The 12327-nt window shown below is 39.2% G+C and overlaps 1 protein-coding gene across 1 annotated transcript in view; it reads right to left on the bottom strand.

Moving 5' to 3' along the window:
* Positions 1-2642: 2642 nt before the first annotated feature.
* ogfrl1 (opioid growth factor receptor-like 1) overlaps positions 2643-12327 on the bottom strand; it is a 34038-nt gene continuing 24353 nt past the window's right edge. The window contains exon 7 of the mRNA XM_061963408.2: positions 2643-11385. Coding sequence (XP_061819392.1) covers positions 10836-11385 — 550 coding nt within the window. The 3' untranslated portion in view covers positions 2643-10835. The remainder of the gene's footprint in view (positions 11386-12327) is intronic.

The following is a 12327-nucleotide window of genomic DNA, read 5'->3' as shown; positions in this document are numbered from 1 at the left end:
GTGTATGGCGGAGAGATTTCGTCTTTGTTTATTAATTGTAATCAATGTACACGTTAGAAGTGCAATTTCAATGTTGATGATGTGAATTTACAAGACAAGAAGTATGCATGTATATTGTGGCGGACACTAGGACCCAGTCTCTTGCCTGATTTAATTAGTTCAGGCACAACTGCTTGGAATAGAATGACGTCACATCCAGCTCACGTACGTACGTAGACATACATACATACATATATATACAGTCGTGGTCAAAAGTATACATACAGCAATGTTAATATTTGGTTACATGTCTCTTGGCAAGTTTCACTGCAATAAGGCACTTTTGGTAGCCATCCACAAACTTCTGGTTGAATTTTAGAGCACTCCTCTTGACAAAATTGGTGCAGTTCAGCTAAATTTGTTGGTTTTCTGACATGGACTTGGTTCTTCAACATTGTCCACATGTTTAAGTCAGGACTTTGGGAAGGCCATTCTAAAACCTTCATTCTAGCCCGATTTAGCCATTCCTTTACCACTTGTGTGTGTTTGGGGTCATTGTCCTGTTGGAACACCCAACTGCGCCCAAGACCCAACCTCCGGGCTGATGATTTTAGGTTGTCCTGAAGAATTTGGAGGTAATCCTCCTTTTTCATTGTCCCATTTAAAGCACTAGTTCCACTGGCAGCAAAACAGGCCCAGATCATAATACAACCAGCACCATGCTTGACGGTAGGACATTATGTTCTTTACAAGTGTATGTAAACTTTTGATTGCGACTGTATATATATATATATATATATATATGTGTGTGTGTGTGTGTGTGTATATATATATATATATATATATATATATATATATATATATATATATATATATATATATATGTATATATACACACACACATATATATACACATAGCAAAGTAAGATTTTCATTGTACAGCAAACTGTCTTTAACTGTGCATATGACAATAAACAATCTTGAATATATACATTTATACACATATACACACACATACATATACGTGTGTGTATGTAAATATGTATAAGCATATATATTTCTATATATGTGTACATATGTATGTATTTGTGCTTTGTGGACTTGGAGAAGGCATTCGACCGTGTCCCTCGGGAAGTCCTGTGGGGAGTGCTCAGAGAGTATGGGGTTTCGGACTGTCTGATTGTGGCGGTCCGCTCCCTGTATGATCAGTGTCAGAGCTTGGTTCGCATTGCCGGCAGTAAGTCGGACACGTTTCCGGTGAGGGTTGGACTCCGCCAAGGCTGCCCTTTGTCACCGATTCTGTTCATAACTTTTATGGACAGAATTTCTAGGCGCAGTCAAGGCGTTGAGGGGATCTGGTTTGGTGGCTGCAGGATTAGGTCTCTGCTTTTTGCAGATGATTTGGTCCTGATGGCTTCATCTGGCCAGGATCTTCAGCTCTCACTGGATCGGTTCGCAGCTGAGTGTGAAGCGACTGGGATGAGAATCAGCACCTCCAAGTCCGAGTCCATGGTTCTCGCCCGGAAAAGGGTGGAGTGCCATCTCCGGGTTGGGGAGGAGATCTTGCCCCAAGTGGAGGAGTTCAAGTACCTCGGAGTCTTGTTCACGAGTGAGGGAAGAGTGGATCGTGAGATCGACAGGCGGATCGGTGCGGCGTCTTCAGTAATGCGGACGCTGTATCGATCCGTTGTGGTGAAGAAGGAGCTGAGCCGGAAGGCAAAGCTCTCAATTTACCGGTCGCTCTACGTTCCCATCCTCACCTATGGTCATGAGCTTTGGGTTATGACCGAAAGGACAAGATCACGGGTACAAGCGGCCGAAATGAGTTTCCTCCGCTGGGTGGCGGGGCTCTCCCTTAGAGATAGGGTGAGAAGCTCTGTCATCCGGGGGGAGCTCAAAGTAAAGCCGCTGCTCCTCCGCATCGAGAGGAGCCAGATGAGGTGGTTCGGGCATCTGGTCAGGATGCCACCCGAGCGCCTCCCTAAGGAGGTGTTTAGGGCATGTCCGACCGGTAGGAGGCCACGAGGAAGACCCAGGACACGTTGGGAAGACTATGTCTCCCGGCTGGCCTGGGAACGCCTCGGGATCCCCCGGGAGGAGCTGGACGAAGTGGCTGGGGAGAGGGAAGTCTGGGCTTCCCTGCTTAGGCTGCTGCCCCCGCGACCCGACCTCGGATAAGCGGAAGAAGATGGATGGATGGATGGATGTATGTATTTATACATACTGTATGTATGTATGTATATATATATATATATATATATATATATATATATATATATATATATATACATACAAACATATGTGGACATTTTCTTTATAATGTCCACATAGATCGGTGGGCAGGTTGTGTGTATTTACTTTCTGTGTTGGTTTTGGATTATTTGGAACATGGGTGGGAAAGGTTGTCAGAATTTGTACCTGAAGTATACACTGATTCTATGCACGTGAGTTATTTATTGGGTGATACAAGGTCTGAGGTGTATTAAATAAATACAAGTTCAACATGGCACCTCAAAGAAACTCTAAGGATGTGTAAATTAGAATTGTTGTGTGTGGCAAACGTAGGCGAGTTAAGTTTATATGTCCATTTAGGTTGTAAATATTTACTTTTAAAGCCCCTACAAAAGGAGGTATCTCTAATTCATAAATAATCACAAGCCAACTCTTCTTCACAACCACAATTTTTTATTCATATTGTGTGCATTGATTTCAAAATGTGGCTTACGCAATATAGTAAAGTCCGATAAATATGGTGAAGGTGAATCATGGAATAATCATATTGGTTAAGTGAGCCAGATACAAACGATTCCAAGAAGTCAACAGTCAGATGTATTCCTTAATGTGATCAAAACCAATATTCATAATTAATAGGACTATAATGCACTCACTAGTAAATATCAAAATTCAATAGAAAAATTATGTCACATAAATGATGGTAAATAATATTTTTGCAGACACCATTACAAAAGAGGCACTTAATAGTATCGGTTCATCATACATATTCACGTATATGCTGTAAGTATTACATACAGTATCCTAGTAAGTCGAGGTTTAGCCCATGTGATCACATATTTCACCTGAACAGTTGTCACCAACAGGAAGAACAGTGAAGAATTTGCATTCAATATTGTTTCCTCACAAACACAAACATCTGTCAAATAATATTTTCATGTTTTAACCTTCTGCTAAGGCCAAATTGTCACAGAAAAACGAACTCCTGAGGGTGACAAAATTACTCAATAGAAAGAAGTCAAGTCAAAGTAAAAAACTAAAATAAACACAGAAGGTTTGCACCATTAACTACCGTCTGCTTACAACAATGTCCTGATTGATGTTTCTCCCCCAAAGATTGTCTCATTCCATGGGAAGAGTGGCTAATAATGAGTTGATTTCCCACCACACAGAGCCTCCAGGAATTTGCAATGTTGCAATTGCGGCCATTCACGCAAATGTAACCATTTTGTAACCCTAACCCTGTTTCGCTACTTCGTCCGAACCTCGTAAGATTCCCTGCACATTTTAGTTAATAGTCATCATTTTTGCCAATTGAATTTGTCCCTGAGTAGCGCGCATATGCGATCCAATCAAACCAATCAAATGTGACCCAACATCCACTGTTATGTTAATTATGTACGCAAACCAGGAAGAGCAATAAAAATAACAATATCTTAGACCAGGGGTGCCCAAAGTGGGGCCCAGGGGCCAAATTTGGCCCGTTAAGACATTTTGTTTGGCCCACTAATTGGTGATTTCCCAAATATAATACATATTTATACTGGCAAAAAAGTATGAGCAAAATGAGACAAAAGAAAAAGGTACTATGCTAACAATAACATGCTTACAGTTATTTAGTGAAATACCAAAATATCAACTAAGAAATACCATTTCAATTAGCTAAAACAAGCTAGAATGCTAATGTTAGCAAGCTAAAATGGTAACTGTGACATGCGCAGAGTACTAAAATATATTACTTTGATGTGTGTACCTGGAAAATGTGTTTAGAATGCTACAGTAGCATGCATCAACTACCAAAATATGATTGAGGTGTGTGTAAACCGACAAAATGTGTTGCAAAAAAAGAAAAAAAAAGAAGCTTGCATATTAACAATGGCATGTTAACAGGTATCATACTCAAGTAACTGCAACATTATATTTAAATGACGTGGGCTCTTTAAAAATTAGCTGTGGTATATACTTTGGACACCCCTTAGTCTAAACACTTTACTCACGGTGCTGCTGTACCTTTAAAATGCTGTTTGGCCCGCAGACTAATGGCGCATTTTCACTTTGGCCCTTGGAGGCAAACAGTTTGGGCACTTTTGTCTTACTTAGACCCTCTTCATTCCGGTATACAGCGCTAAGCATTCTGGGTAATGTATTATAGAAACTTCTAGCAACACTTCCTCCGCCTTACTTCCTAGTTTATACAGACAGATGTGGATGTGTCTCTCTTAGTCAACACAGATCACTGCACTCAACAATTCCCCAAGAATCTCAACGTAAGCGAGAATAAACTTTGTGTAACGTGTTTAAACATACATGAACGTTTTTCTCGGACACGCACTTTTCCACTGGAAAACATGCACAGAATGTCTTCAACTTGACCAAGAGAGAACGTGCTTATACTGCCCTCTAGTGTTGAGTGTAAGTTAGGTTTTGTTTCTTTCTGTGCTAATGGAGAGTGAAACGTCAAATATTTGTTTTCCAAACTCTGCACATGTTTGAGTGTAAATAAGGTCTATTTTGTTAGATCTGTTGAAATATGGTGCATTTCTGGAAAGAAAACACATTTTAAAAACAGTATTTTTTTCATAAAATCACAAGCTGATGCAATTAAAGTCTGTTTTTTGTTTTGTTTTTTTAGCAAAAATTAGCCTCAAATCGTTGGGAATTTTAGGCCGCAACAATCCCAATAAAACATTGTGAAATCCTGGCAGGCAAACAGCAAATTATGCATACAATATGCACACAGGTGAAACTCAAAATATGAGGATATAACATGTCAAAGTCCTTTCATTTCTGCATTTCAACTTCAAATGTGAAACTACAAACCCCGTTTCCATATGAGTTGGGAAATTGTGTTAAATGTAAATATAAACGGAATAGAATGATTTGCAAATCCTTTTCAACCCATATTCAATTGAATGCACTACAAAGACAAGATATTTCATGTTCAAACTCATAAACTTTTTATTTTTTTTGCAAATAATAATTAACTTAGAATTTCATGGCTGCAACACGTGCCAAAGTAGTTGGGAAAGGGCATGTTCACCACTGTGTTACACGGCCTTTCCTTTTAACAACACTCAGTAAACGTTTGGGAACTGAGGAGACACATTTTTTAAGCTTCTCAGGTGGAATTCTTTCCCATTCTTGCTTGATGTACAGCTTAAGTTGTTCAACAGTCCGGGGTCTCCGTTGTGGTATTTTAGGCTTCATAATGCACCACACATTTTTAATGGAAGACAGGTCTGGACTACAGGCAGGCCAGTTTAGTACCCAAACTTTTTTACTATGAAGCCACGTTGATGTAACACGTGGCTTGGCATTGTCTTGCTGAAATAAGCAGGGGCGTCCATAGTAATGTTGCTTGGATGGCAACATATGTTGCTCCAAAACCTGTATGTACCTTTCAGCATTAATGGCGTCTTCACAGATGTGTAAGTTACCCATGTCTTGGGCACTAATACAGCCCCATACCATCACACATGCTGGCTTTTCAACTTTGCGCCTATAACAATCCGGATGGTTCTTTTCCTCTTTGGTCCGAAGGGCACGACGTCCACAGTTTCCAAAAACAATTTGAAATGTGGACTCGTCAGACCACAGAACACTTTTCCACTTTGTATCAGTCCATCTTAGATGAGCTCAGGCCCAGCGAAGCCGATGGCGTTTCTGGGTGTTGTTGATAAACGGTTTTCGCCTTGCATAGGAGTTTTAACTTGCACTTACAGATGTAGCGACCAACTGTAGTTACTGACAGTGGGTTTCTGAAGTGTTCCTAAGCCCATGTGGTGATATCCTTTACACACTGATGTTGCTTGTTGATGCAGTACAGCCTGGGGGATCGAATGTCACGGGCTAAGCTGCTTACGTGCAGTGATTTGTCCAGATTCTCTGAACCCTTTGATGATATTACGGAGCGTAGATGGTGAAATCCCTAAATTCCTTGCAATAGCTGGTTGAGAAAGGTTTTTCTTAAACTGTTCAACAATTTGCTCACGCATTTATTGACAAAGTGGTGACCCTCGCCCCATCCTTGTTTGTGAATGACTGAGCATTTCATGGAATTTACTTTTATACCCAATCATGGCACCCACCTGTTCCCATGTGGGATGTTCCAAACAAGTGTTTGATGAGCATTCCTCAACTTTATCAGTATTTATTGCCACCTTTTCCAACTTCTTTGTCACGTGTTGCTGGCATCAAATTCTAAAGTTAATGATTATTTGCAAAAAAAAAATGTTTATCAGTTTGAACATCAAATATGTTGTCTTTGTAGCATATTCAACTGAAAATGGGTTGAAAATGATTTGCAAATCATTGTATTCCGTTTATATTTACATCTAATACAATTTCCCAACTCATATGGAAACGGGGTTTGTAATATGTGATATAACCTCATTACATACAAAGTCAGATATGTCACATTTTTATTTGTTATCATTTTGATGATCATGGTTTACAGTTTTGAAATCCCAAAATGTTTTTCAATTTTTAATTCAAGGTTTTTATAGGCTGTAATCATCAAAGTGATATCAAAAGAAGTCCTGAAATATTTGGAGTTGCATGTTAAGTGCCCACAACATACATTAGTTTCACCTTGTAAATCTAACTGCTGGTACAAACCAACCTTTGGACAAGATTCAAATCGTCTGAAATGTCAGCTATAGATGCAGGAATGTGGTTTCACTGGCCATGCTGGGCAACAACCTCTGGGGGACACACAAATATGGACACACCACTCTGCATCTACAATTTCAGATAGAAGAAGCCTTTTGGATGAAAGGTGACACGCCTCGATTTAACCCTTTCAGATGACAGAGAATATACAAAAAATAGATACAATTCAAGAAAATGCGTTTCACTCATTTGAATATTCTCATTCATAAGGTGATTGAATCGATCGCAAGTGGACCGCACAGGATTCAAAGTATTTAATGGCCACAGGAGGGGACATGCCCAGGCAAGGATGGTTTCACTCCATTGTGGTGCAAAACAACAGGTGTTAAGAAACAATGACGTGAGACCTCTGCCAGCACAACAATAGTGAGGATGGAGTCACGTGTATTAGCTTTTCATTCAGTTGCAACAATGGCCGAGGGGAACTGATCAAATATCTGCTGAATGAGAGGCAAAATGTTTTTAAGACAATGTGAACAGTCCAGTAGCGTCCGATTCAATGCCCTGAAAACTCTGATATGAGGAGTCTAACTCTTAATAAATAAACAATGTTTGAGTTTTAGAGCATTTTCATTCAAATATCCTCACAGTAGTATTAAGTAATCACATTTGTGGGCTCCTAGTTCACATACAACTACAATTTGAAAACTACCTAGCGTACTTGTGAATACAATACTTCAAAGGTACATTTAATTCAGTGTACGTATCATCAACACTAATTCTAATTCCACTATATTTGTATATACAGCCAAGCCCAAAATCAACCATTTGAAGTAACGTTACCGCGCTTTTCAAAGGAAGACATAGATTGTCAAAAAAGTGCAGCACATCTCACGTCACCTGCCTCGCACCTGGCATAAAGTCTTCAGTGCAAAAGGCTTTCAGGTGACAAGCAGCCATTCTGTTATTTCAGGAATCTGCTTGTTCTAACAGCATTTGAACACAACAGCTCTGCTCGTCACCCGAAAACATCCAGCTCTACCTTACGGTAGAAGTATTCGGATCACACCGATTAAAAAAAGGGAAACAAAAATGTAGGTTGTGAAAACTTGGAGAATAAAGTCATGTTTTCAATATTACAAGACTAAAGTAGTTATAGAGTGAATGTCATGTCCCTAAGCTGGTTATAAGTGAGGTTTACCTAACATTCTAGCGCACAGCTAAGCTAGTTGGCATCCATTACACAATTATCTACTTAATATTGTTTCATACACTTCACAACAATTAGAAATTGAATAAGTTTATGTTGAGTTGATATTTAACGGAATAGATAACTATAAAATACAGCGATATCTTTAACTAGTCAAATAGTACTATTATATGTTGTACTTTAACAGTCATTTATAATAATATTAATACTTCACAGACTAAAATGTTATTAGTAACATGTTTATAAAGCCTTTAATTAGATATAGTGTGCTAACTATGTTTTAATTGCAGGTCCATACAATAAAGACACATTTTGCAGATACAGTGGAATCTCGTATTGGTATGCAAACATTTCTGCCAAAATGTTTGCATTGGTTTTCGTATACCATCGTGGTTATCGTACGTACAAAGTAGTCCATGGAATCCCACAAGTTAGTGACTCAGGCTTTGTGCTTTTTTTAATTGACTACAACCGCAAATTAATCCACCGTGGGGCCAAAGAAAGTTGTGAGTGAGAACACTGATGAAAAAAGTGAGAAACATTTTTGGATTCAATAAAGAACACTTGGTAAACCCCCACCGTTAATAAAGGCAGAAGTGATGTTAAATGTTCATTTATCAAATTTTATTTGAAGTATATATGTATTTCATATTTTCTGGGTGGGTGTCAGGAACCAGTCAATTGGATTTACATGTTGTTTTTGGTTTTCATATGATTCTGTCTTTGTTAGACTTTTTGAAACAGATTAGTAACAAAAAATGTGGTACTAGGTTTGTGCAATATAGATGATATATATTTGACAACCACAAGTAAACAAACGCGTCCTCAACGCAATGTTGAGTCCTCGTTAGCGGGTAACGTTTCTCCACAGTGCGACTGACTAATCCTCGCCCTCACGCCGGCAAATAAACTACATTTATTGCAAGTACCATTGGATACATTTCTTTTTACAATCACAAAATGTTTTTTTGTCGTTTTTGTTAATTACAAAATTAGTAAATACGTCCCCGGATATAGGAAGGCTTTAAGGGCAGAACCAAATAATTTAAATAGCAGCCAAATGTAGTTTTTGCTTAAGTTCTTTTCACTATTGACTATATTTTGCTTCAAATATTGTATGTTATAAAAGGGAATAAGGAAATAATGTAATTGATATTGTTACAAGGCCACTCTGTGTTATGCCTGATTATAATTGTGATCAAAAATGTAATCAATCAATGATTTGAAGTATCAGTATTGATTTGGCCAATTCCGCCTCTGTAACTACTTGGTATCGGATCAATGACAAATTTGTAAATACAACCGGAAATTATGTTACAGCATACGTCAACAGAAAAATTTGCCCTCTATAACCTGTTTTTTGATTGGTAATATTATAATTTATATGCCAAATAATATATTGTAAAACACATCGTTATCTCAGGAGGCTGCAACATACAGCTGAAAGTCAAAAATTTTTAATATCAGGCAAAGGTTTGTTTTTTCGAGCAATTCGATTTACAAGGTGAAACTATTATATGACAGAGGCTCATAACATGCAACTCAAGATATTGTAACCCTTCTTTTGATGATTATGGCATGCAGCTTATGAAAACCTTGACTTGAAAATCTCAGAAAATTTGAAGTTTTCAAAAACTATAAGCCATGATCATCAAATTTATAACACAGCTTGACATTCTCACTTTGCATGTAATAAGTTTACATCGCATATTAGTTTCACATTTAAAGTTAAATTGCTGAAATGAATCAACTTTCGTTTCGTTGAGTTTCCCATGTATATCACGATATTTTAGGCCGTATCGCTCATCCCTACGAGGTATCACTGTTTAAATGTTAGCAGACATATGTTAGGGGACCTGTTTGCTATTACAGATAACTAGCCTGCTTTTGTGTATTTGGCATGTGTATAATTCCCGAAAATTTCAAATCCAACCATGGAGGCATTGCAGAGATAATTATAAAACAATCTTGCCTTCCTTCATATTTCCTGCAAACGAGCCATTTTAAATTTGCTCTGTCCTGTGACGTCAGCAGATATCTTCAATATGTGGTCGAAATTTACCCCAAGATCTTTGCGCAAATTGGCCGTTGTAGTTCGACGTTGTAGTCAATAAGTTCCTTCTTTACTTCTATCTTCTTGTTGTGGGGCGGACTGACACATGCATCCTCCCTTGTTGCCATCTGTAATACAAACTAGCGTATAGTTCGAACTTATATCTGTCAGTAGACTCGTTATGGAAGCGCTCAAAACTACAAATGGGCCTCCCAGAAAGTTTTGTTTCTATGAAAAACTCACATTTATTGTTCTATACAGCAGACGTGTGCTATAGATAGTGGTAAGTAGCACAATGTATTGTCATTTAACTAGTTAAAAAAGTACTTAAATAACTTTTAAGTGATAGTCATCGTTATGACAATCTGCTTCCTTGTCGCTGTTTCACTGAGTTTGAAAAGTAAAAATAGAACATATTTACAGTATCTAATCCCTGGTAGCCACCATGTCTCGACTATGTATTAATGAATCCTCAGCATGACAGGCCTCTGGTTTATAAATGCACCTCAAAATCAATAAGCATAAGGCAATCTTTAGTCATGTGTTCAGATGTAATGGGTTAACATACTTTGGGAATTGAGTCTATAGTAGTCTTATCCCAGCTAGCATCATCAGCAAATAGAGGTTTATTATAAGCCCTTAAGATATCCTACTAGAACTAAAAAAATCTATATTTATCCATGGCATTAAATTGATATATTATTTCACTTTCTCATGGGGTTTTAGAACCTAAACAACATTTGTCACTCCCTACATAGGAACAACCTCAGTGTAATTATTTCCTTCTGCAATCATAATAAGTGTCCCCTGCAGGCTATCCATGCTGGAGCCCACTCCAGTGTATCTGTTCAGCCTCTCTACCGACACATCACGGCATACTATGGCATCATGGGAAGACACAAGTGACCCGCTACATGCAGAGGTAGAGATGAAGCTCATCTCCCCCCTTCTCTGTGGTTCTGGTGTGGGAGCAGGTGCTCGGATCCCACTGCTCCCAGCCCCCACACTAGCCCCATCATCCCCACCTTTAAACCTGGATCTCTTAGGTGGAGGACCCCAGAGGAAGGCGTGAGCAGGCCTGTAGTGCTGGCGGGCGTAGCGCAGCAGGCGTCTACGGGTGGCCGGCAGGCGAATGGTGTATACAAAGTATTCCAGGATGCTGTGTTGCATGTTGGGAAGCGTGTTGTGATGCAGTGACTCCTCCAGGAACAAGCGAACCAGTGGAGCTTTGAAGGCCTCATACCCGAGTTCGCCGAGGGACTTCAGGATGCGAGTGATGCGCAGGTAGTTGTGCTGGGACCTTCACACAAAGACACACACATTTCCATCATTTCATTTTATTTATTCTACATTATACTATACATTTATTTAATTGTGTTGCGACAAACACATTTGCTGCTGCCTGTTTGCCATCTCTCATAAACACATTATAATGGGACTGTCTGAAAAAGTAACTTTGTACGGTAGATGACAAAGGACCTTTAAAGATACCACATGCTCACCTGGGGCCCGATTTGTTAAGCGAGCGTACGCACAAGAAACCGGCATATGCCCTTTTTCACAACAAAGTTGAAATGAGCTGTGTAAAGAGTGGGCTGAATGTAGAAATATGGCTCACGTAGGCACATTTCTACATGCTGTGGATATTTTGGCGACACACAGAGGTGGTTGTTACGGCTTTACCAACATTAGATTTCAACAAAGTAAAAAGATCAAGGCAAGGACACAAATTTCACTTTTTTGCCAATGCATTTATTGACACATATTCATACTCGTGGGGATGTCTATTAATTTATCCAGGTGAACATTTTGCCACCGATTGCTGTCACAATGTGTTCCTGTGACTCCAACACAGATTGGCCAGCAGGGCGGACAGCAGCAGCCAGTGATTGCGGCACATCAACGGCACCAGAGACGGTGCAAGAATGGCCCGACTTTGTGTCACATACGGCTACTACCGCAAGTAGCTCTCCTTGTGATAAATAATTGAGTAATCAAACAAGAGTCACAGAGTCTTTCATATCCTTTTTGATATGCAGGCATGTTAAAATTTAAAAGGTTTCAAACCAAATATTACACAATTTTTACATGAATCTCTAATCTGGCCGTGAGCAGGCTATTGTATGAACACCTGGCCACCACAGTCCTGTGCTCTCTCGTAGTAGTTGTGTTTTTCTTTGTTTCTTGCATTGAACAAAAGCAGTCTACCAAGTAAAAGTCCTTGTGTGTTAAACTACTTGGC

Source organism: Nerophis lumbriciformis, linkage group LG02, assembly GCF_033978685.3.
Source record: "Nerophis lumbriciformis linkage group LG02, RoL_Nlum_v2.1, whole genome shotgun sequence".
NCBI classification, from domain to species: Eukaryota; Metazoa; Chordata; class Actinopteri; order Syngnathiformes; family Syngnathidae; genus Nerophis; species Nerophis lumbriciformis.
Note: the sequence above shows the minus strand (reverse complement) of the source record. Positions and strands in the feature narration are given on the sequence as shown.